Source organism: Malurus melanocephalus, unplaced genomic scaffold, assembly GCF_030028575.1.
Source record: "Malurus melanocephalus ecotype Western Australia unplaced genomic scaffold, MMel_1.1 scaffold_77, whole genome shotgun sequence".
NCBI classification, from domain to species: Eukaryota; Metazoa; Chordata; class Aves; order Passeriformes; family Maluridae; genus Malurus; species Malurus melanocephalus.
In genome coordinates, this window is record NW_026623309.1 from 2,407,421 (window position 1) to 2,433,501 (window position 26,081).

Consider the following 26,081-nt stretch of genomic DNA (forward strand, 5'->3'; position numbering starts at 1 on the left):
GCCCCGTCCCGCCCCGCCCGTCCCGCTGTGGCCAAAGTCCGGCCGCGGGCACGGCGGCGGCAGCAGCACCGCGAACCGAAGCGGAGCCCCCGGACTGCCGATTTTAGGAACTTTCTAAATAAACAGAGTCTAGTTTARAAAGGAGACATTGTKTATTCTTTCCACAAATCCAGCWCGCCAAGGGGRTAAAACTAACAYTTTTTAAATACAGTAGAATTTACATGAACACGCCCATGTAATATTCTCCGCCTATCTGATGCATATTTATATTGTGACGTAACTTACACAACGCTTGAAACACTAAATTCTTTTTTGAGCAACTTCTTTTGTAGAAGTTAAATGACATTAGTTACGTTTACAAAAGGTGAGAACATACAGACTGAAGACAAAAATCCCTGTTGCAAAATCAGCTGGCATCAGTTACTTTTACGAAAGGTGAGAAGATTTATCGGGGGAAGATAATTCACGGGGCAGGGCCGGGGCGGSTCCGGCGGGGCGTCCCGGGGCAGTGCCCGAGCCCTCCGAGCCGGCAGGGGGCGCTGTGGCGGGCGCGGCACCGTGCGGTGCGGCCCTTCCGGCAGCGCTGGCGGCGGGCGGTGGCGGCGGTGAGGGGATGCGGCCCCGGGCGGCGGTCCCGCTGCTGTGCGCGCTGTGCTGCGCCCTGGCKCGGGGCTCCGAGGACATCGTCGTGGGCTGCGGCGGCTTCGTCAAGTCCGACGTGGAGATCAACTACTCGCTGATCGAGGTGGGCGCCGCCGCCCCGCCCGCCGCCGGCCCCGGCTGCCTGCCGGGCGTGCCGAGCGCTGTCTGCCGGGCCGCGGGCACAGGTGGCGGTGGARCTGCGGCTCTTCTTCACCCTGGCACTCTGCAGCCTGCTGGCCATAAACCGTGTCCTGCTGCCCCCTGGGCCCGGCAGCTGCCGCTGCTGTGTGACAGCGCTGGGTTAGAGACTGCCTGGTTCCAGCGCTCCCCGCCTGGTTTTAAAATATTTTTGTGTCTTTTTTGTTTGCTTCTTTTAGATTAAGTTATATACAAAACATGGTACCCTGAAATACCAGACAGACTGTGCKCCGAACAATGGGTATTTCATGATTCCCCTCTATGACAAGGTAAGACACAAATACTTGCTCTGTCCCCTCTGTGCTGTCCCCAGCAGCTGCCTCCGCCTCGATCTGCCGGCAGATTAAATCTCAGAACAACACCCACCCATGAAACATTTGAATCAGGACATAATTTAGTTTGGTTTGGACCAAAGTTTGAGCTGTTTCTTTTTGTAAGGCAACTGCTTCATTTCCCAGTGCTAATTATGAAAAGCCAGCTAACAGTAGCTGCAGTGTTGCATTTGTGCTGTTTATTGGCATGACTGCAGCATTTAGAGSCTGAGTTACTGCCAGCTGTGCTGCAGTTGTACCAATACTGCTCCTACAGAGTACAGATAATGCATTCAGGTTTTCTGCCTGTAGAAATGGAAATAAATGTATATGATAAGGTGTTTTGGTATGACTAAATTGAAAATAACCTGAATGGCTAATTGCAGATATTGAAAATGTCTTAAGAAAGTAATGATCCAGAAGGCTCCAAATGTGTCAGTAATTTGATGTCTGCTGAGACTGGGAAGGTGTTTATATTCAAATTAAATACAAGCTGCACTCAGATGGTCRAAGTGGTTTGCTCTTTTAGGGAGCGAGTTAACTTGGGGATCAGAAGTAGAAACACAGAATGGTTTGGATTGGAAGGAACCTTTAARGRTTATCTAGTCCAACCAYCAARTAATTCTTTCCCTTCCTGTGTAAGAATGTAGCATGTTTCTGATCCCAGTGATGTACTTCTTAGGCCTCTGAGCCTTTCCATGGWYGAGCTTCAGAATATATATAGCAGARCACATGTGATGCCCTCTGATATGAAGMTCCCTGTGTTGATTAATACCCTTTGGGAGCAGAGCTTTTGAAAGGATTGGAATTTTGTTATCCCGGTTTTGGGCAGAATGGTTGAGTACAACCTAGTGGAAATGTTAAAGGCTGATTTAGAGCCCATCTGCTGGGACAGGTAAAGATAGATTTGACCACTTTCTAGCACTGAGCTGCTTGAATGTGAGCCAGGTTTGTGCTGGAAGCAGTATAAATGTGGTGATCCTTAATTTCTGCTCTCAGCTGGATGTGAGCCCAGCATCCCAGCCTGTCTGGGTAGATACTGCTGCTTCTTTGAACAGAGTATCATAAGCAGGAGAAAAGGAGAATGGTACACTCGAGTCCTGTGTTCCTCTCTGCAGCGCAATGCTTGTGTTCTGAGTTTATTTTTCATCCTGTAGCTAAATTGAATGTAAATCAATGAAGACAGTTATTGCTTTTTATTTTTTAGGGGGATTTCATTCTTAAAATTGAGCCTCCCCTAGGGTGGAGTTTTGGTAAGTGCTTGTATGTCTTCTTATAATAGGACACTGTATCTGCAGTGTGGGACTTATCTCTAACTTGCAGCTGGYAGGGAAAGTGGAGCACTTTTCAAAACACATAAACCATACTGCATGTTTTAATGTCTGAAATGTACTTACTGTACCAGGGGAAAATAAAGCTATGTGGTAGACACTGACAAAGTAACCCTTGAGCTGATTTGAAGGAATATGGGTTTCTGACAGAAGTGGCTGCAGCGGGAGGAGGGAAAGAGGATTTTCATCATCAGGGTTTGGGGATATTTYAACTTTGCTGAGGAAAGACTTCCAGAGCAACACCTGGCATGGTTTAATTAATACATTTCTGTGACAGTTTTGTAAAGTTGAAGCATAGTTTCTTTGTGAATGCTCTCTCACAAACTACCYTGTTGTTTCTTCATTTTTCTCTTCCAGAACCGACCAGTGTAGACATCCATGTGGATGGCATTAATGACATTTGCACAAAGGGAGGTGATATTAACTTTGTGTTCACAGGATTTTCTGTGAATGGAAAGGTTAGACTCCTTTGTCTTTATTTATTCCACCTTATGTTAATTCAGCCTTCATAAAAACATTTAACTTCAGCTCTACAAGTTATTTTTATTCCTTTATACTTCGATTTCTTTTTATTTTGACAGRTTCTCAGCAAAGGTCAGACATTAGGTCCTGCTGGAGTTCAGGTTGTACTGAGAAATGCTGGCAGTGACATAAACATACAAGCAACTATTACACAACCTGGAGGAAAGTGAGTGTGGGTGGTGCATACTTAATTCATCAGTTCATTTGCACGAGGTTCTTTCAATTCTGCCATTCTGACTGGGACTGGAAGAGTTCTGAAATAGGTTTTCTAACATTTGAATAAAGTTTGAGTTGTTTTTCTGTGGATAAATGTTTGTGACTTTCTGAAGAGACATAATYCCTTTCTTGCCTTGCAGGTTTGCTTTCTTTAAAGTTCTTCCTGGTGAATATGAGATCTTTGCATCGCACCCTACCTGGATGTTGAAAGAGGTTAGAGCCTACAAATGTTTTGGGTTGCCTGTTTGGGATGGATAGATCTACAAGACCTTTTCTGGATCAGATAGTGTGAGGAAGAGGTTTTGTGAGTGAACAAGGGTACTGGAGTTTTTGTACACCTGTTTCAGGTCATCAGAAACTGCCTCATGCAKGCCCAGTTTGGAGACAGTAAAGCCAGCCAGGGAAAGACTGGCAAATGAGCTCTTGCTTTCCATCTTCTGATCCTRTACATTCAAGCAAGAGCTTGAATATTGTAGCACATTCTCTGATCTTAGGCTRCTTGCAKTTTGAGGATCTCTGAGGTGCTGACMTCTTCCTAAATCAGTAAAGGAGACAAAATACTGTTTTAAAAAGGACCTTTGCTTTATAGTGTCCTTGTGTTTTGAGTAGCCTGGGGACCCTCTGAGTAGTGCTGCACTGGCTTCTGTTCCTGTTGTTGAATATACAGCCTCTGATTTTTATTTAGRTGCTGTAAATGAGATCTAATGCCTGCTTTTGGTGAAAACATTTGTTTCTGTATTTCAGTCCAAGACAGTGGTGCGGGTGACAAGTTCCAATGCTTATGCTGCCAGCCCCCTGATTGTGGCAGGCTACAAYGTCTCTGGGTCTGTGAGGAGTGATGGAGAACCCATGAAAGGGGTTATGTTTCTCCTTTTCTCCTCTTCGGTCTCTAAAGAGGTAATGGTGCATCGGTTCCTTTTCAATATGAGTATGGACATAAATAAGAACTGAATAGCTTCCAGAYTGATATTGCCCTGATGCTCATTTCAGTCCTTCACACTCTTGTGCAACCCCTCAAACTGTATTTTTATGTTTGGCTCTTCCATGTGATTTTCTTTTTCCTTGCAATCCAACACGACCTCCATGGAATTATTTCGTAATTCATTGTACAGTAGCTGTAATTTGTCTTCAGAATGAATCTTAATTACTCTTTGCCCTCTTGATGGGAGGACAAAGCTCAACAGCTTTTATTGCCACCTTACAAGTGTGTTAAGAAATGAGTGTGAAGCATTTGGTCATGTAGAGTGGAGCTCTGTTCTGTAATGTTAACCCTGTCCACAGAACTGAAGTCAGTTAAGACACATGGTGGAGTTCTGGGGATGCTGAATTTCCCAGTGTTCTGTCCTTGTTACCACAGAGTTATTTTTGGCTGTTTTTTCCTGTTTTACCTGTACATGAATTTTAAGCCATGCCATCAGACTTTGCCTCTAAAATGGCTTTATACTTCCATTGATTCATTCAGAGTTGAGTATTTTGAACCCTCTTATATCCCCGCCCCGAATTATTTTCTCTGTTCTTCCTTGTGACAAAAGGTTGTATTGCATTTATTATTGCAGGATGTTGTGGGTTGCAATATTTCTCCTGTGGATGGGTTCCAATCCAGAGATGAGTCTTTATCCTATTTGTGCAATGTTGTATCAAAAGAAGATGGATCTTTCAGCTTTCTTTCTCTGCCAAGTGGGAAATACACCGTGGTGAGTGACTAGAAACTCATTGCTTGTCTATTCMGTGGGTTGTTAACTTTCATTTCATCACAAAGCCATGTTTTTCCTTTCAGATACCATTCTACAGGGGAGAGAGAATCACCTTTGATGTTGCACCCTCTAGACTGGACTTCCTTGTAGAGCATGACAGTTTACAGATTGAGGTAAGGCCTTCAGAGGAAATGATCCTTTTGTGCCATTCATTCCTGTAAAAGTCTAACTGATTTTAGCAGAAAGCAGCTATATTGTGGAAAAACTTCCTTGTAAGAAGTTGAAGACAATTGTTTATGCAAACCCTCCTGCACCGCAGGTATGAGACAGTTTCTAGTATCTTGCTGTATTTCTGTACTTTTACTGGGAAGAAACAAAGTAGGGCAAAGCTGTCTGCTGTGCTCACTTTCATGTCTGTGTTGCAAACCGGCAGTCATCTTCCACGTTGCTTGAATTTTCTCATTTTGAGTGTCACATGTCTGGAGAAGGGCCTGTAGGTTTTTCTGGTTTGCAGAATGCCTTGTGTAATGGCATTACGATCTGTGACTGGGGCCCTTTGAGCTGTACCAGTGCAGATAAATTGGGAATGTGTGTTTTGTGCTTAGGGGAACAGTGTGCCTGCAGATCAATGTGTACTTTCACTGTGATTATCCTGGTACATTTTTTTCCTAGAGCTGGAAATACATTTCCTTTATTTGTATGTGGAGAGAAAACAGTTGGTGTTGATTGCTGTAGGTGTGTGTTTGCATTTCCTGAGTAAAGACTGATGTTGATTTTTTTTCCCATTTCAGCCTGTTTTCCATGTGATGGGTTTCTCTGTCACAGGCAGGGTGTTAAATGGTCCTGAAGGAGAAGGAGTTGCTGATGCCACTGTGACTCTGAACAATCAGATTAAAGGTATGCAATGCTCTTGATATTTGTTGCTACAGGGCAGCCCTTAYTAAACTCAAGTACAGGACTAGTGTATGATGGGGAATTAACCCTTCAGGATAATAAACTGCTTCTATTGCAATTTATTTGGGTTTCATGCAGTTGATCAATTTTGCATTTTCCGGCTTAGGTGAGAGCATTAAGTGTTCGTTTGTTTGGCAATTGAAAATATCTTAATTTCTTTCAACCATATGCCAGATTGTACTTGGAAATACAGAAATGAAGGTTGATTAGTAAAAAAGCAAACTATTTCTTTGTTGTGTAATATGAATTAAAAATAGCCTAAAGCAGTGCATKCCTTCTGGATCTGTTGATACATAAGGGTAGACAGTTCAACACAAGCTCTGGTTTTTAACTCTTCTTATTTTTTGTTACAGTGAAAACAAAAGCTGATGGCTCTTTCCGCCTGGAGAACATAACAACGGGTACATACACAATTCATGCCAGGAAAGAACACCTGTTTTTTGATACTATTACTGTGAAGATTGCACCAAATACACCTCAGCTGGCAAACATCATTGCAACAGGGTAAGGACTGGTGTCATGAGGAAAATGCGATTTGATATGTGGATGAGGCCATGAAAATGGGTGATCCTTTCCCGTGCCATGCCCAGACTTGTGTAGCATTGTCAGCAGCTAAATGTTGCTGAAGAAATTCAAGGTAAATAGGACAGCGTGAATGCATGTTTTTTCCACAGTATTTTGCTCAATAATAGTTAAGGTTTASAGCAYYCTCTTAATAAGCCCTCCTTTGCAAATGAAGACACCATGGCAGGGGCAAGTTAAGAATTCTAGAATGGTATGTGATGCTTTCTGCCACTTCCCTCCTGCACAGGAGGGTATCTGGAGTCACACAGCTGTCTGGGACAGTGTTGTACCAAACCTCTGCCTTTTACTGCTCTCTCTCAAAGTCATTGTTGCCTTACCTGAATTGTCTTTTTCTTGTTTGATGCCTTGACTGTGAGTCTGAGGCTGTGCAGTGGTGGGAGATACAACGTGAGCTGAGGAAGATCAAAGGGCCATGAGCCTGTGTCCAGGACTTTGAGGAGGAAATAGTGACAACATCCTGGAGAAGTGAAAACTAGGAATTTACTGAGTCAAACGGCAGTCAGCTCCTACAGACATAGCCAGACAATTAGGAAAAAAACCCTGTGTGCTGCTAACTGATTTGGTACAGTTTATTCAGTAACTAATTATGTTGTGCTGTTGAAGGTGATAAGCAAAATTTGCCAGCTTCTGCTTTGTCATCTTATGCTTTTACAAGTGTAGGTGTACCAAGGTTGTGTTCCAGTGGATTACCTATCATATTTGAAACATTTGAAACTATTTAAAACTTGAGGAAAGAAAGTCCTAAATCCATTGCCTGCCTAGCACAAAAAAAAACCTCAAGTGAAAAGGCTTGAAGTGATTGGGTTGAGGACAGGGAAGAATGAAGCAAGTTGCTTGCAAATCTCTCATTTAGGAGGAATTCTTTCCAATTCAGGTGTTACTACCTCAGTATAGTGAGGTTTACTCTCTAAGGAAATTTTAAAATGAGTGTTTTTTATGATCTTTGTCAAATCAAGACATTCATTCTGATGACTGGCTTTTGTTTAACAGGTTCAGTGTGTGTGGCCGCATCTCAGTAACTCGATTCCCTGACACAGTCAAACAGATCAGTAAATACAAAGTAACCATGATACCTGAAGACAGAGACAAAGCATCACAGGTGACAACAGAAACTGACCCTCACGGAGCATTTTGTTTCAAGGCAAAATCGGGTGCATACAATGTTCAGGTAAGAATGAACTTTCATTTCTTCATTGTAAGACTTGTCATGGTGTTTTAGAAGATTTTAATATTTTGGAAAGCATGTTGGAGAGGCTGGCTTTGCTTTGCTTGGGATTTACAGTAAGTTTCCATTTTCTAATTTCTGGGTTGAAGACAGCAGGGTGTATTTGTACTAGTATGTGAAAGTTGTTGATATCTTGCTGTCATATACTCTACAGGTAGTTATTCCAGAGGCTGAGACCAGAGCAGGATTGGCTTTGAAACCCAAAATGTTCCCTGTCACTGTCACTGACAGACCAGTGATGGRTGTGACCTTCTCTCAGTTTTTGGCATCTGTCTCAGGGAAGATCTCTTGTTTAGGTGAGTYCATTGTGAGAGTAAAATGGCAATGGGAATGGAGAACTTTRGCACTGCATGTGTGAGGGAAGGCTATTGAGACCAAGGCACTTTCTGTGGTTAGTCCCATCAGCAGATAGATAAATGTAGCTTCCAGCACATGGAAAAAACAGGTGTTTTTTTGGGAGATGTTATGACCTAGTAAGGTCATGACCTGTTATGACCTACCYGAACAAAGTTTGGAGTAAAATTACGTACCTACTTTTAATACTTACTGAGGATAATCAAGTATTCCTTCCTTAGAAGATGGGTAGGAAGGAAGTGGTCCTGACTGCCACTTGGGATACTGTGCATCCATCAGAGAAGTACTTGAGGTGAAAAAGAAGCTTACAAAAAAAAGAAGAGAAAGCAGTGCATGTAAAAACTCTAGGATAGTTGCTCAAGGTATTGACAGAAGCTTTCAATCTCTGTTCTCTTTCATAGCTTTTTGTCCTTATTTTACTTTAAGGTTCTTCTGCTATTTTCCTTGATTACCCACTGATTTTAGCAGATGATGATTGGAGCCTGTTTTTTGTCATTTTTACCCTTCCTTTTTTCTCTCTGAATCCTCCCTGCACCTTGTGTTCTGTCTTTCAGGTGTTTACTGTGCTCTTTAGTCTCTGCAGAGTGTAGTGGATTCAGGGATTTAATGTTGATCACAGATCTTTACTTGCCATTAGTTAAAAGAGTATGATTAACAGTCTCAAAATCCTGCAGAGTGCAAAAACCCACTGGTAAACATGTGCCTAAGAAACGAGTTTTAATTGGAAACCTCCTCTACTGGGAGGGAGTAACCATTTCAATGTTAGTACCCCCGAGGTGTGGCTGCAGGGGGTAGGCTCATGTCCTGTGTTCCCTCCCAGACGCGTGTGGGGACCTGATGGTGACACTGCAGTCTGTGAGCCGCCAGGGGGAGAAGCGCAGCCTGCAGCTGGCCGGGAGCAGGGACTCGGTGCCCTTCACCTTCGAGGGGGTGCTCCCGGGCAAGTACAAAGGTAGGACTGCTTGTGGGGGACCTTGCTGGCTCCATTTGTGACCTAATCTGAGCACTTCTGTTATCGTGTTATCAGCAATGCTGTGAGAGTTGAGAGAATCTGGAAAAAACACAACAGTGCATCAGGTTTTCTTAAATGTTGTATGTTTAACCTGGTGTCAGCCCAAAGGCTGCTATTCCTCAGAGTTATAGGGTCTGTGTAGCTGGTGTGGGGGAAGTGGGCTTTATCATGAGCTGGCTTGTCCCAAGCCTAAGAAYAGGGGCACACTCTAGTTCTGCTTCCAGAGTGCTGCTCCCATGAGCAATKTATATTTTGGCCAGCCTGCCTTGGCCTGTGAAAATACATTGCTTTCCAGGGAAAGGCTTAGAAGGAATATATAGATTGCGTTCTTTATACGGGAGTGGAAACATCTTTCCGCAAGTTAAATTGGGGTTAGGGTGTGATATCCTCTAGGCTGCTTTGCYTGTCACAGTGGTAGTGCCCACTGAGGAGCCTTCCAGGAGAGCCAGGCTTCATTATTCCTTTTCATAGTATTGCTTTCCTGATGCTGTGTTGGGTTCCTGGTGATGTTACAGTGCTGTGAGCCAGGTCTCTTATTAYAGGCATTGTTGTGTATTTATCTTTGAATGTTATTATCAGGGAAGTTCAAGTGATACAAGCTTTTTATACCTCAAAATCTTCCCCTATTTACACAGTTTTATATCAGTAAAATGCTTTGTGTGGTGTGTATTCTAGTAAGCATTGTACATGAAGACTGGTGCTGGAAGAATAAATCTTTAGAATTGGAAGTCTTGGAGGAAGATGTGTCAGGAGTAGAATTCAGACAGACTGGATACATGCTGAGGTGTTCTCTTTCTCATGCCATCACACTGGTACGTAGGAAACAAACGTCCTTGCATGTGTTTTATGACCTTGTGTGGGTGGATTTGATTATGCTCAGAATCAAGGCTTTCTCCTTTCTCTGGAGGGTCACAGAGCATGGTATTGATGTTTAGAGTGCTTTGAGATTTGTCCCTTAGGTTTGGTAAAATGGTCTTGTCATGTTAGATGCTGGGAAGGAGATGCATTGATGCATCTTTAGGCAAATGCTGTTTTCATTTTGTTGTTTGGTAGTTACTGACAGTGAATTGTGCTATGGCTTCACAGGAATTTTATCAGGATGGAAATGGACCAGAGAATGTTGGTGTTTATAACCTGTCCAAAGGAGTTAATAGATTCTGTCTTTCAAAGCCAGGTAACACCTTTAAAATATTAATTTAAAAAATGAAAAATAACCTGTCAGCTGATACTTCTGGGAACTACCAAAAAAAATCTCTTGTGTTTTCTGAGGTTTCTGAAAGGCATTGTTTTAATTACATCTGTATGTAAACTATCTGYTCCAAGTTTTTAGAATTCTCCATTTCTTCTGCTATTTAGTCCTTCACCTAAATCTAGATTCCAGAAATAAAATATTTATTACAATTTTTTTTCTTGGTGATGGACTYTGATGAAGGGAGATGATGTTAAAATAATTTTATTGGTATGGGCTCTATTTGTCAGTCACATTAGAAGGTATCTGTGTGAAAGCAGCAGATACATAGTCCAATTTTATAGTTGTTTCTGTAYCTCTGGTCTCATGTGATCTTGAGAATTCAGCCAACTTGAATTTTTTCAGCAGATCATTCTTTGCCTTAATGTCTGTAGGTGTGTATGAAGTGACCCCGCGCTCCTGCCACCAGTTTGAACAYGAGTATTACACCTACGACACGTAAGAGTGTGACTGTTTCTGACCTTACACCTTCCAGAGGATTTTCCATAAAGCTTCCTCSTGCTGCAGCAGCTTGCTTTCAGCAGCTCTCGATGTGTGGCTAGGACTGTGTCTAAGAAATAGAAGGAAGTTTTAGCAAAGTGTATCACATGTGTTTCTATCTTAAAAATAATAAAAATGAACTAATGATAGGCTTTCAAGGTGCTTTAGTTACTTTAGATGGGTATTTTTGTCAGTTTTCTGTCTGTTTAGTGTTGGGTTGACTTTGTAACAAGGAAAAGTTACTTCAGTGAAAATTGTTGATCGCTTCTGGGAGTTGAAATGCAAAAGACGGGATAATAAGTTTCCTAAGAGGCACATACCACTATTGCATGTCAGTAGTGCATGACTCTYCTCTCCCCATTTTTTGCAAGGTGAATAAATATTCACCCTTATCACAAGTAAGCAGTGCTGATCTTCCCTGGTCAGCAAAGTTTAATTAGTTATTTATAGATTATGGTCTGGTGATGTACTTAATGGAATTTTGCTTAGAAAAAGAGGATTTTTGCCCTCAGGCTATTTCTCATTCATGACCGYGGCAGAAAATAAATGCAACATTAGAATCTGATTATTTTCTGCTCTGTTAGTAAATTAAAAGTACTTAAAAGAGACACGTGAGAGCCAGCACAAGGTGAATGAAGGGAGAGAGGCAGAAACCTTCTTTTGGCAGCAAATCACCATTAGACTTGGGGCATCTTGGTGAACCACATCTAATACGACAAACTTTTGAGTGTCCTGTTGTGTGTAAAGGGATTGTACATAGGAAATCAATCAAATCAGCTTTAGCTTGAGAGGAAGCAGAAAGTGCTAAAGAAGAAATTGTTTTTGAGCTCAGAGTTGGAAAATACTCCCCTTCCAATSCATGACCATCTCAGCACTACAACTTTGCTGTGTAAATTCTGTATGGCTTTTATAAAGCATTTCAATCTCAGGGGTGGGAGCATAGTCTCTGCCTAATAAGATTTGGTTATTTAGGAAGGGGGCCTTGAATTCATGTCTTTGTGCCTTTGATTTGCAGGTCCTCTCCCAGTATCCTGACACTCACTGCAGTTCGACACCATGTCCTTGGCACGATCGTAACAGATAAACTGATGGATGTCACTGTTACCATTAAGTAAGGACAAAAAAATCATGGGGCTATAAAAAGTGAAGAAAAGACATCTCTCTCATAAAGCTTTACTCCAGTTTTAGTGCTGCAGTAGCTGCTTTCTAAGGGGATGGCATAGAATTCTGGGCTGCAAGAGGTTTTTATGCTACAGATGTGCTTTGAGTTCTTTGGAGAGCGATGAACCATCCCTCATTTTGAGCATTGTCTCATCATTTCAACATTTCCCCTCCCTACTTTTGTGTCTTGGTAAAAAGAAATTATTTTCTGAGTTTTTATATACTTTAATGGGCTGATGTTTCAGAATTCAGAGGGTATTGTTTTAGCTTAGGTCTGAGCTCTTTAGGCACTGTCATCTATTTTTTTTCCTTTTTATTCTTTCCTCAGAATGAGAATCTGCTGCTTTAGAGCATTGTTACTGGTGTGAAGAGGGTCATAAAAGGAAAAGCATGCAGAGCARTTGCACACTAATGCACCAATTTATGTTCAGCTGAACAGACAACTCACTAGGGAGCACTGATTTGTGAACAGCTTTAATTGTATGAGGTGCCAAATCTGCCTGAAAGTGTCTGATAATGATGTGTGGTTTATTAGTGCTCTGCTGATGTCTGCTTGTTCTAGACTGTGGGTTCTCAAACTTTTTTGAGTGCAGAAAACATCTTTTCAGTGAGCATTACCTGCAGAGCATTTCCTCCAGCTCTCAAAGATGAATGACCCTATCACTGCAACTGCTGGGCAATTCCAGCAGCTGGAAGGGAGACATTGAGACAGCAGAGAGCCATTAGGATTTTAGAAACAACTTAGTGAGAAGGTGAATATTATAGTAACCTTCTCAGCTTGTTGTGTTTTTGGAGGCTAATGCCAAGTGCTTTGAAGTTCCTAGTTCTGAAAGAAAAAGCAAGCTTAGCAATCTTTTTTGTTTATTTTGTATAACTGATCCTTTCTGTATTAAGCTTGTTCTCAGTTTGACTCTCCAGCTTTCTACTTTAGGGCTTTGTTAAAGGAACTCTTGCAAACTGATCCTTTGGCCTAAAAATTTACCATTCCTGAGCTCTTGCCAGAATAAACAGGGCAGTTGAATGGGTTAAAAAAACATCCTGGGGCTTGTTTGCGGTGGTAAAATGGCAGTAGTTAACAGATATTACAAGCTCTTATCTCTCCATATGGAAGGAGATGATTTTGTTTTTTCTCCATGTTTTCAGGTCATCAATTGACAGTGAACCTGCCTTAGTTTTAGGACCCCTGAAATCTGTTCAGGAGCTCCGGCGGGAGCAGCAGCTGGCAGAAATCGAGAGCCGCCGGCAGGAGAGAGAAAAGAAGGGTCAAGAGGAGGAGGGAACAAAGCCACCTGTGCAAGAAATGGTGGAGGAGCTCCAAGGACCTTTCTTGTATGAATTTTCATACTGGGCAAGGTAATACCAAGTGGACAAGGTGTATTTTTTTTTATTATTTTGTGGTGTTTCTACCAAGCAGAATAGTGATACAATTTCAGACAGGACAGAGCTGCTGTCTGGGTGCCCATGGAAACTGATACCACATAAAACTTTTGCTTGGGTTATTGTTGATGCTTTTTTCTTGGGTCAGTATGCTGTACTCTGTTCTACATSAGAGCTGCTGATTGAATTTCCTTTTAATTATGTCTTATTTGTGTTTTACACAGGTCTGGAGAGAAAATCACTGTGACACCATCGTCAAAAGAGCTGCTTTTCTACCCACCTTATGTGGAAGCAGTTGTTAGTGGAGGTAAATATAAATAATTTATTGTTTGAAAGGAGYAGATTTTTAAGGTACAAATATGTCTGTGTAGGCAAACCTATGAATGAAAGATAAGAAAGTTTCATTTGCAGCTGTTTCTTTGGGCTAGTTTCATTCTGGAATCTGAAGCTAATTGATAGAGGATGCAAATACAGTTTTTATCAGCAGAATATTTCTYCAGGTGCTGAAGAACCACCTGGCACAAGAGGAAGCATGGTTTTCTGGGTCTTACACCAGATTCTAAGAATTGTTCATRTTACTGTCAGCTAGAAAAAGAGTTGGGCAAAACCAAGGTTCCTATTTTGAATTTGTCAAATTCAAGTTTCTGTTWTAAGATTCTTTTTTTGCTTCACTAAATTACRATAATAAAAATAYTTTWWWAAAAAAAGTAAACTTCAAAATTGGCAGGGATATCATCAATTATTGATGCTACTTGTCCTCAGGTTCCTACTGAGTGAACGTGTTTTGTTTGAAATCATGAAATATTAAGTGCCTCTTTTCATGTGACTCTTTGCACATTCTAAATACATTTGAGGAAGGGAAAGAAAATTTTGCTTAATTCCACTAAACATGACATATGCTTAATTTTGCTTAATTCCACTAAACATRACCTGAATTTGAACTGAAAAAAATGTGCTCAAAGATTGGTGTAATCTGGCTAGAAGGAAATTATATATATTGTTGCCATCTCCTTGTGGCTGCAATATATGTAACATAATGTATCCTATGATCACTCAGRAAATCCATCAAGTTTGTTTTGGAGATGTGCTTATAGCTTTGATATGTAATTACTCATTTTGGTATTGTTCAGATGACAAAGGCACTTACAGGGTTGAGAGACCATAAAATTGTGTGGCATGATCTCTTATACTGAGGTAAAAGTACATCAGCTGATCAGTTTGGAAGCAGTTAAACTCCTCTTGTAAGCCAAAATGTCAAGTGTATTTTTGACTTTTTTCTTTGTCTTGAATCCCCCTCACAATGACCAAGAGAGTTGTCCTGGGAAGCTGATAGAGATCCATGGAAAAGCAGGCTTRTTTCTGGAAGGGCAAATCCATCCTGAATTGGAAGGTGTTGAGATTGTCATTAGTGAGAAGGGAGCAACTTCCCCACTTATCACCGTTTTCACCGATGACAAAGGCACTTACAGGTAATGAACAGATTTGTTTTGAACCTTTGGATTCTTTAGTTAAAATTCAGTGGTAATTTGACAACGTGTGTGTGATATCCAAGTTTTTTTTTTTCTGAAACAAGTTCTGTTTTCCTTTTGTTTGAAGTGTTGGGCCACTCCACAGTGACTTGGAATACACGATCACTGCTCAGAAAGAACGTTTTGTTTTGTCTGCAGTAGAAGGAACGGTTGGAGACTTCAAAGCTTTTGCTCTTGCTGGGGTGACATTTGAGGTAATGTTCTGAACTTTGAGTTCTAAGTGAGTAGTGTGTACATTTAGAGCTGGACAGGCAAAAAGTTAACCCATGTCTTTCAAAGACAAAAGGRTGTGGGATTTGGGGATAATTTATTATTGTTTGGATAATAATTTTTGTCATGAGGAGACAAATCTCAGTGGATGAACTCARTTGCAGACCATGACTTGCCATTCGTAAAATACTCTACATGGTTTATAAAGTGAAAGTTAGAGCCTGCWGTCCAAAAGACTGGCTTTTATTTGCTTTCGTAGAGCTGAACCACCATCTCTTAATGAGTTTTATCCCTCAGGGTGACTTTTTTCATATGCAGTCTGCTCCAACTAGTGCCTGGTTCCAGTGTTTGGGGTGCTTTGTTCTAGTCCCTCAGTCTGTTCTATGAAGTGGTGGGGAATGGCTGCTGTGGTGGCACAGGGTGTCCCTTGGGCTGTGGCTGCCCAGGGGGTGGGAGYAGAGGGTTCTCCACTGGAATCTGGCAGGAGGGACAGCAGTGCACATGTGGATAGTTCTGCTTACACCTGTGCACCCTGCAAGGGGCTGCTCAACTGAACCCTTCTCCATAAAGAAACCCTCACGCTTAAAATAACTGTTTTTTCCAAAACCAGATCAAATCAGAGGATGACCAAGCTCTTGCTGGAGTTCTCTTGTCTCTCAGTGGAGGGGTGTTTCGGTCCAACCTCCTCACACAGGATAATGGCATGCTGACTTTTTCCAATCTGGTAAGTTGAAATGATCCTTCTGAACGTGGCTGCGTGGTGCTTTGCTCTCCCCARTAGGGCTCTCTTGAATGGCAAGTGTCCTCTGAAACCCTAACCCACAGTGAGAGGTGTAGATCCCTGAGAAAGAACAGCACTTCAAATCTTAGCAAGTGAAGGATGTGAAATCTAACATGGCAAGAGATTTCTCCCCAACAGGTAATAGATGATGCTGACTGATCTCAGTTACTAATTTGCAGTCTGTAAACATGAAACAAACCAATTTGTTGATGTTCATTTGAGAGTCTTTAGGGGAAGGAAATCTAATTACATTATTGATCTCTATGTGTGTAGACATGCTTGAATAGTTTCCTTGCAGACATCCTTCTTTTGTGGTCACTTTCCTGTCCTTGAGGTCTTGTGGTAAGGTTTTGGGGCTGGAGTTTCCTTTCTCCCTTAATACTTTGTCACCASGTAGAATTCCATCGTTTTGTTGTCTAGTGTGTGTTTTTTGCTGCTCACATTTTCTGACCAGTTTAACCTGGGGTTGGAACAGAGAACTTCAGCTCCTCAGAGAGCTCTTGCATGATTGTTACGAGTTTTTTGGTGAGTTTTTCATCCCTGTGAGTAAACAGCTTGTTTTGTGCTTCTTTGCAGAGCCCAGGACAGTATTACTTTAAACCCATGATGAAAGAATTTCGCTTTGAACCGTCATCACAAATGATTGAAGTGCAGGAAGGACAAAATCTCAAAATCCAGATAACTGGTTACAGAACAGCTTACAGGTCAGTGGGGCTGGAATGCCRTGGAAAACATTGTGTGTGTATTAGGGTGTGTTGTGCCAAAAGTGTGCTTCCCCCCAGCACACCTCTGTTCTTGCAGGTTTGGAGACTTTCAAAGTCTCAATTTAACTTTATTGTGGTGTGTCTAAGTACCTTTTTTTCCCTTTTTTCGTGGGTGTGGCTACATAGCTAAGGTCAGAGGATAGGGCTGTAGGGAGAAACATGGCTGTGAAAGCACTGTCTGAGTGGCACTGGAACTGGTTTGTGCTGCCTCCAGTGGGAAATGAGAGGACTATTTTTGGTATGGCAGACCAATTCAGGTATCTGACTTCAAGATCCTTCTTTTCCTTGCCCTCAGAGGTAAGAAAGAGATGCTATTCATGGCATCTAGGGAACCTGGATTCCTAAAGTTGTGCTCTGAAYTGCAGCAAATTTAAATGATTTAAACTGTTTTACCCACACATTATAAATAACCCTTTTCTTCTCCATGCTATGGTAAGTACTTTAAGTATTTTTCCCATCAGTTATAACAATAAAATGTCTTTAAAATATGCATTAAAACAGCATCTGCACATCTGTATCAACTGATTCTATACTTCTAGCTGTTATGGCACAGTTTCCTCTTTAAATGGAGAGCCTGAGCAGGGAGTCTCAGTGGAGGCTGTGGGACAGAATGACTGCAGCATCTATGGAGAGGACACAATAACTGATGAAGAGGGCAAATTCAGGCTCCGTGGCCTTCGGGTAAGGAGTAGGAGGCTCTCTGTCATTTACTCTTCTGTCAGTGTGATGATGGAGCAGTGAAATGGRTTCTGTTCAGCAGCCACTGATTTCTGTTTTCCCATCATGTTTGCTAACTCAGACTCCCTTGAGTCTCTCTGTGTGAAGAAACACTGTCATGTAGTGAACATTCAGYCTGATAAAAGGGGGAAGAACTTGTGTAAATCTGTGAATTTGCTGGCAGCATCCAGTGATGGCCTCCACAAACTGAACAGTTGGTGTGACAAAACACAAGCCCCTGGTCAGTGCTTGGGTGGCCAGCAAGGAATTTTCATAGGCAAAAGAATTCATGGAAACATTTAGAGTCTCTTGTGAAGACACCAACAGCCTGTTGTTAGCAGGATTTTGGATGAGTGTATGATGTTGATTGCACAGCATGTATGTGAAATAAGCTGTTCTGCAGGGAATGGGGAAACTGAATTTATGGGACCATTATGTAAGGAGTCAGCAATTTGCTGAAGTAGAAAGCAGTGTTCAGTCAAGTTTTAATCTTGTGTTTTCTTCCATCACAGCMGATGATTTCTTCAATACTGTGATGTAACAAGCTAAAAAAAGTTCTGTGATAGCCTTTTCTTATTTTCTGACAGTAAACACTCSTAGCAGTGTTATTGAGTTAAATTTTGTATTTGAGATAAGGAAAACTTCAGCTGCATAGAGTTAAATCTGTTTGGGTGGCATATCTTAAATGGAGTGTTAGAAAATTCTCTTAGTGCTCTCTAAAATTAAAGCGTGTATTATTCAGTGCTGGGATTTATCATCTGAATGTTGCTTTCAGCCTGGCTGTGTGTATCATGTCCAACTCAAAGCTGAAGGCAATGATCACATTGAAAGAGCTTTACCACAGCATCGGGCAATTGAGGTAATTGTTTCTCTTTTTTTGTAGTATCACTTAAATATGAAATGAATCTGTCTAGGCATTCTGTCTGTTCTACCAGCAGGAATGGAGTGAATGCATTCTGTTTAGACAAGTGCCTTTCAGCAAGTTAGCTCCCTAAATACAGGCCCCATATTGTGTGTCAGCACCACAGCTCAAAACTGAAGTGAGATGAAGCCCAAACAGTAAACAMGGGAAAGGATTCTTTCACAGKCATGGAAAGTATGCATCCTGAAACWAGAGAAAAATGTATGGAATACCTTTCAGTGTTTCTTTATGATGTGGAACAGAGCAATAGTAACTTGGGGATGTCATATGTTGTCAYATTTTCCTATAGTTGTATTTGGTTATGGACTGATAGATATTTTTATGTTTTATTGGGTCCAAATCATGYAGTCCTGATGTAGATGAAATTGTAATTTGGACTAGCAAGTCTTTATAAAATGTAATAACAACTTTGAATTGAAAACGGTGGAATCCCATTAAAATTCCGCATTAATCAACTGTATAAACATCTGTGTGCATCTCTCAGCACAGATGCAAAATACTGAAATCAATGTCCTGAGATCAGGCAGTCCTGTGGATGTACCTCAGCCTTTTCCAGAGTATTGTATGCTTTTGATACTTCACTTTTAGTTTAGCTTAATGTCATGAGCCTCACGCTGATAATGCACCAGTCTGCAGCTGCAAGCTTTGCACTCTGGAGAACAGGGACTTGCAATGGGAAAGCCTTCAAGCTTCCATGTGGTCGTATAGAAAAAAATTCACTTTTCATTTAAAATTATCAGCAAGGTTTGTGTTGTGTTAACAGTTGTGTTACWGTTCTTTGTTTACTGTTCCTCTGTTGGTAAAAACCTGAATCTGTTTTCCATTGCAGGTTGGGAACAGTGACATTGATGATGTTAATATTATAGCATTCCGGCAAATTAATCAATTTGATTTAAGTGGAAATGTAATTACAGCTTCTGAATATCTCTCCACATTATGTGTAAGTTCAAGCCTTTCATCTTTGTCAAGTGTGTTTGTTATTGCTTGCACAATGATTTTTTTGCAGGGTCAGTAGGAATGGTCCARTAGCCAGAGCACACATGTAATTCAAATGAGAACTAATAGTTTAATGAAGCTGAATTTGAATTCCTGATCGAATGAAGATTACAATGTTCCTGACTGCTTTGGCTTTAATGTTTCCATTTTTCGTGGGAATATGTTCAAGAAATACTTTCTCTGGTTGGCATGTATGTTTTGGAATCTGCTTCCCTGATTAAGGATGCTCTGTCTGTAGAGGGATCAAGACAGCAAGGGTGAAATGAGTCCTTTGTATCAGAGAACTGCATTAATTCCTGAAACAMTTGGAATTTTTGATGTGTATGTCAAAATCTGAACATACCATGTGAATGCAGTGATACCACAGGGCATGGGCATTTAAAAGTACGTAATAATAGACAGTATGAGACAAAGAAAAAAGCTGGRATTTTCAAAATTGAGAGCACTGTACTGTGATCTGGAAAAACTTGATAAACTGAACCTTTTCGCTTAGGGTGCAAATGCTAAAACTGTCTGCAAGAGGTGTTAGTGAGGTAGGAGTTACAGTATCATTTCTCAGGTGTAAAAGCTCCTTAAAATGTTACCTACAAATATAWATGCAGTGCTTGGCCTTTTTTCACACCAGTTTCTGTGAAATTAACTACTTTGTTATTCATCTCACCTGCCAAGATCTCATTGCTAAACTGTTGGGTTTTTTGGGGGATATTCAAAGGATCCCACACTCAGCAGGTTTGAAGGGAAAATATATCACCTTACTGAAGAGCCCCTGRGCATGTGCCCCATCTTTCTGGGGAAATTTAGAACCCCGCAGTTCAGCTGAAGCAAATAGGAATGCATGTCAAAATTTGACTATATGGAAGTTACCCAAGCCTGTGCCTGTTTCATATTAGGAGTTGCATGTACTGTACATGAGCTGTTGATGGGTCCATGCCATCACCCTGGCCTCCAAGGCAGAAATTCTTGTCTTTGAAAGATGTGCTAACTTTGGATACAGACACAAGTGGGAGCAGTTTTGTGATCCACAGCACAGATTGCYTTTCATGCACTAGGTGTGTGAAAATGTCACACAGCAGTATTTTCTAAATTATTGCAAGTTCTATAAAAAGACTGTTTTTGTGACTTTTCACATCCCAGATTCAAACATTTCCAGTTGTTCTTACTTGACAACTTTCTGTTTATATAAACACACAATGAATTTYGAAGTGCTTTTATCTCTGAAGATGTGGGTTGTCTGAAATATCTATTGTGGTGCAGGCTCAGAAATACCTGGTTTGTGCTTTCTTCCTTCATTTACAGGTGAAGCTCTACAAAAGTGAAAATCTTGACAACCCAATTCATACAGTCAACTTAGGCCTATCCCTGTTTTTCCATTTCCCACCACTACTCCGAGATGGAGAGGTAAGAACATGACTGGGAAATTAGCTTAGATCACTGATTTTTTTTCCCTTAGTGTCCTAAGGACACTGAAGTGTAATTTGTGGTGTGCCTACAGAGCTGTATTCATGCTGGACTAACCAGTGTCATGGCAKATTTAAAGCCTGTTTATCTGACTTTTGCCTTTAAATGTGATTTTGTCTCACTGCTCCCGATGCTGTAGCCTGAGCGTGTTTTTTTACCCACAGAATTATGTGGTGCTCCTGGATTCTACATTGTCTAAATCCCAGTATGACTACACCCTGCCTCAAGTTTCTTTCACTGCCATTGGATATCATAAACACATTACACTGGTCTTCAGTCCCACTGTAAGCACTAAATATTTCTATGTTCAAGGGTTCACCTTGGGAGCAGTATTAGAGGTTACAACCTGCATGTATTTTGTGCTCTTGGCCAAGCTTTCTGTTAGTGTAAATATAAAGAGGTTTATGAGTGGCATTAAAGTGACAATCAGTTTGGATTTGCTGAGTGTTCAGTTGCCAGTGGAGCAGGAGGGAAACATGGAACAGCAGTAGGAAATGAAGGGTGCAGATGTGCCTGAAAGGTTCTGTGCTGGCTTGGCTGCTGCAGTGAAATCACTGGGGTCACAGAGGTGTGGGCAGCATGGCACAGGTGAAGCAAAGCCCACCAGGCTGACTGTCAGTGGACACTGACCATCAAGGAATTGCTTTACAGAGCAGCACACCTCAGGTTAACACAGTGATTGATCCAGAGGGTGGCTTTGAAGAGGAAAGTAAAGTAAATCCTAGAACAGCACTTGGAAGGAAGTCAGATGAGAAGGGCTGGTTGTGCCACATGATCCTGTTGCTGATGTTTCTTAGAGCTGAGGCATTTCACAATCAACTGTTTTAAAAAAAAATAAATTCCATGATGTGCATTGTTTCCAGAGAAAGCTGCCTGAACAAGATATTGCCCAAGGGTCTTACATCGCGTTACCGCTGACGCTGCTCCTGCTGCTGGCTGGTTACAACCATGATAAGGTGGGCCAAGGGTGGTTTTGCTCTTACCCAAATATTATTATCCTATCATTGAATACACTGTACTGTGTTAAGTGATAGCAGGGATGAAAATAATTATTTTATTGGCTTCAGGAACAGTCAGACTGGAAAAGTCTTGCAAGTCTTTAGCTTTAGACCCTCCATAGTTCAGAAGTGCTCAAGAGGAATACACATACCTGCTATATAACCCCATGTCTTTGTTATCAAGCTGTGCTCTTCTAGACTTTACTGATATGACTGGATTTCTGTTTTACCAGGAAGARAAATAAAATTTGTGTGTGCAGTTTGATTTCCTCTCAAGCAATCACTTTAGGTTTTGATTATCAGAAATTCCCAGAAGTTTGGGTTGATTCCTCCCCAAGATTTGCTGCCATATTCTGATGTTTTTGTAGAGATGCCATTCATGCAATGGATTCTGTTTGTTAGGGGCTAAATGTCTAAAGAACGACACCATTCAGACTTTACACACCATTGTAACCACAACTTGCTTGCCTTTTGTTTTTCCCCAGCTGATTCCTTTAYTGCTGCAGCTGACAACTCGGCTGCAAGGAGTGCGTGCTCTTGGACAGGCAGGCTCTGACACGGGGGGCTCCGAGGATGCAAAGAGACAAACCAAGAAACAGAAGACAAGACGGACGTGAGGTGAAAGGAAGGATTGTATGAAGTGGTGCTCTGTCAAACTGCAGCCTGAGGAGGCAAAGCCACTAAAACACAGTTTTGTTGAATTTGCAGACTTGACATTTTCGTTTTTGCTACGTGAGCACCATTTGTCAGGTTCGCTCCATTTTGGCTGTAAATTTTCTGTGGAGTCTATGGATTTCCTTGTTGTAAAGTGATTAAATGAATGCCTCTGTCACTGTGAGTGCATCTCTCATACTTGAAGACAATGCTTTTTTTCTTTTCATTGGAACAGGTCATGCTATTCTTATTAATGATTTATAAAAGCAGTGCTAATAGACTACTTGATTTCAGTTTCAGYCTAGATTCTGGGATGATTTTTCCTTACCTTTTGAGATACCCACTTTACAGAAGCAACACACAGGGATTCTACTAAATCAGTGTTGCTTGAAACAAAGTTTTAAGGGACATAGCTGGACTGGTGAATTATGTCATTGTCACTTCCAGTTCAGCAGCTTGTTTGAGGAGGCTGGTCTGATTGCAGTTCTTGTCCAGTRATAATGTTATCTTTGATTAAGTTTTTGCCTGATGAAGACAAATTCTYGATGTCAGGTGAGGTTAGTTGTTAACATCAGGTAAGTTCTGATGTTGCTACTGCAAAAGCAGTGTTTCAGTTCTGGTTTCATATCCAGTGTGATCTCTTTTGACCTCCAATATTCCTGAGGTGGCTCCAGCTGGCTGCACTATTCTTTCCAAAGTTGTACCGTGTTCTTGGTGTTACCCGTTCACTCATGGTGGTCACATCTCCTGCTCAGGCCATCCACAGCCTTTTTCCCAATTAATGATTGATTTTTTTTTTTAAACCTTTTTTTTACCTTTCGGGTTTCTTTTAACTGTAAGGGATGTGAGCTTTTTGAAATCTGCAACAGATACAGTCCCAATAACATAGCCTGTAATAAATAACTGTTTCTTACAGGCTATCTTTTGATTCTTGCTTGAGGTAGGTAGTTGGACATACACAGTTTAAATGTTAATGGGCCTTTTTATTGACAAATACTATAAAGGTTAACAGAGCATTTGAGGATGCACATAAATGCCTACAAATATTGCAAAGACATTGGTACTGCCAGTAAGTGGCAATGTTTCTCTTTTACAGTACTTGAAATAAAGTCCCCTTACATTTAAATGTTTTAGCTTACAAACACTACCATTCTTAGAAATTTGAATGCTGAAGATTTTACACTGTTATTTTTGCWCCTTCAAAGGGTTTGGGCCTAAATAATTACAATTTCATTTGRTGATGATTCTAATCTCTCAGAGGGAAATTTTGTCAAAACCATAATAAGAATGTAGAATGTTGAAAAAGCATTGTATGTAGAGCTTGAGATGAAGCTCTAATAAATTATCATGCTCTCTACCTAATAACTTCGAATTTTATATTGCTGTGATGAAATATATGGGGAAAAGACAAGGTGTTCTAAGACTTATAATAAATTGTACATTTTCAGTGTATTTTTATTTTAAGCTGGTGAATGTTAAGAAAGTTTTTGTGACTTTGGGGAATGTATGAGGAAGAAATGCACATATCCAGGTGCCTCGAAGGGGTTCCAGATATTCTGATCTCTGAACTGTGAGACTGACTGATGATTGAACTTAAACATTGGAACTGCTGTTAATAAAAAGAAAAAAAGTGTTAATTCTTGCTAATTTAGTGTCTGCTTCTAAATCTAGGATTTGCTCAATGTCTCTTCTCAAAATTGTCTTTTCTTTGCTTTCTGCAGCACACTTGTGACTGACTTTGAGTCCCATGTTTTGAGATTTATTTTGCTTATTTTGCTTCAGAAGTGTTAATTCCTAACAAAAACTATAGCTTGAAGTTTCTCACTTGGCAGAAGTCACCRTGCTCTTAGAGAAAACAGGGACAACTAAAGCATGAGATACTGATTTCTTGGCATTTGATTCAGCTTTAGAAAATTATCTCCAATAATTTGTAGAAACCAATAATCAGATATACAGGCCCAAGCAGAAAAATGAGTGAGGTCTCTGCAATGCCCTGAGCCAGGAGCAGAGAGCATTCTRCTTCTGTCCAAAGTAAAAATGAATATTATATATATTTGGCTGATTCATCAGTGATGCACAAAACTCTATTGTTTAAGATTGAAGTGGATCATTAATATTGAGTCTTACAATTTCCTTATAGATGGTTCAGCTTAATTTTTAAATTTCTTTATTAGATGGCTGTCACACTCCAAGAACAAATGCCTTTGATTAGCATGAGTGACARTGTTAAAGATACAGCAATTAAGAAAAACAAATGTGCTTTAAAAGCAAGAAAACAATTACTTAAAATAGAGAGCTCAGTGCTTGCCTTCCTACTGAGGGTAGGATAAAATCTGTGTTGCTTCTTTATGTGCTGATAAAGTGACCGAAGCTCCCCATCTCCACCAGGTTACTTTTCACTCAGCAGAATATGAACTTGCCAACTTCTCTAACTCACCAAGGAGAGAAAGAGATGAAATTTAAGTCAGCCAAGGTTGACGGCAACCAGGCCATCCTCTGACATGGAACTTCAGTGCTGTGGTGTCATCCTTACATATTTTCCATTGTATCAGCAATGTCCATACTGTGAAAATAAAAAGGCAGAGCTGAGGGTCTTCAGCATTGCCCATGTGAGACAGCAATTTGATTCCTGCTGTTCTTCTTCATGTGAATTTTGTTCCTCAGATGCTGAAAGTGCAGCTGTAGAATTAGCAATTCTAATACACAGTGAGTACCCCTCTGAGCCCCGTGCTGAGGAAATGTGGACTATGCAGTGAGGATTTTGAAAAGCGAGGGTTTTGGAGGTTTTTAAAAATCCTACCAGACATCCAATGAAGTAACTGTCTTGTCCAGAAAAGCTGAGGCTGAATGTGGAATTGATCCTAGAGATGACTGATGTCTAATTTTCCTGCTATTCAGTATTCCTTGCTTTGTACTGCATCTGTATTTCTATTTTTGTCCACTCCAAAAGTAATTTAAATTGGGCTTCTTGCAGAGGTAAATGCAATGAAATGAGTGATAYAGAAAAGGCCTGAAAGGCAGGAAATTTCCTGAGCTGAGCATGACAGCATTGGCCCACATCACACCCAGTGATGGGTGTGGAAGAAAGATGTTCACTTCATGTTTTCCTTGCAGAGAGATCAGTGGCTTTACAAAATCCCTAAAAGTCCAGTAAATCTACTTTGGGTGCMTTATTAACTGATGCCAGAATTCTTACATTAATTTTTTGTTTTAACTTTTAAAAGAACATCAATGAGTTTAATCTCTGTCATTCTGTCATTTATTTAAACCTGGAACAGGCCCATACGTCCTTGCACAGATGAAGAACAGCTCAAGGCTGATTAGCATTCCCTGAGCCTGCATGGATTATTATTAGCAACTTCTCCCCCTTGAATGTTTACAGAGCTTTTGTGAGCTTTTTACATCAGTTAGCTTGTCCTTTCAATTTTCTATTATACCTTTTGTAATTGCTTTCTGTCTATATTTGATATGTTGTTGCTTTACTCCAGTAACTTCCATTATCACTTTTAGCTTTGCTGTTGCTGGGATCAACCTGATTGCATTATTTACTCTGTTTGCTTTAAATATCACTTTTTCCTTTTCTCMCCCCACCTTTCTGGGAATATTTGAGCTTAGCAACATGATGCTTTCTGAAGTCTTATTTGTTAGCTTCATAGCTTAAGACCATGATTGCTTGAAGCCAAATGATATGTTATCATAAAGCACTAAACACCCACCAGACCATTATTGAATTTATCATAG

At 40.8% G+C, this 26,081-nt stretch overlaps 2 protein-coding genes across 2 annotated transcripts in view; one reads left to right on the plus strand and one right to left on the minus strand.

The window, feature by feature from the left end:
- LOC130574198 (ATP-binding cassette sub-family C member 6-like) overlaps window positions 1-346 on the minus strand; it is a 22,345-nt gene extending 21,999 nt beyond the window's left edge. Inside the window, exon 1 of the mRNA XM_057367263.1 lies at window positions 286-346. Within this exon, the coding sequence (XP_057223246.1) occupies window positions 286-346 (61 nt within the window). The remainder of the gene's footprint in view (window positions 1-285) is intronic.
- Window positions 347-571: 225 nt separating this feature from the next.
- Window positions 572-24,000, plus strand: LOC130574241 (BOS complex subunit NOMO1). Its single transcript, XM_057367338.1, has 31 exons — window positions 572-745; window positions 1,020-1,109; window positions 2,359-2,404; window positions 2,840-2,940; window positions 3,064-3,170; window positions 3,361-3,433; window positions 3,965-4,117; window positions 4,777-4,914; window positions 4,998-5,087; window positions 5,706-5,811; window positions 6,222-6,372; window positions 7,444-7,621; window positions 7,833-7,974; window positions 8,853-8,984; window positions 9,720-9,856; window positions 10,131-10,218; window positions 10,668-10,731; window positions 11,789-11,884; window positions 13,078-13,287; window positions 13,536-13,618; window positions 14,621-14,780; window positions 14,908-15,034; window positions 15,661-15,774; window positions 16,408-16,535; window positions 17,135-17,276; window positions 18,088-18,171; window positions 19,064-19,174; window positions 20,527-20,628; window positions 20,853-20,972; window positions 21,552-21,644; window positions 22,172-24,000. Exons 1-31 carry the CDS (start codon window positions 614-616, stop codon window positions 22,301-22,303), a joined length of 3,630 nt encoding a protein of 1,209 aa, XP_057223321.1. The 5' UTR covers window positions 572-613; the 3' UTR covers window positions 22,304-24,000.
- Window positions 24,001-26,081: the final 2,081 nt, after the last annotated feature.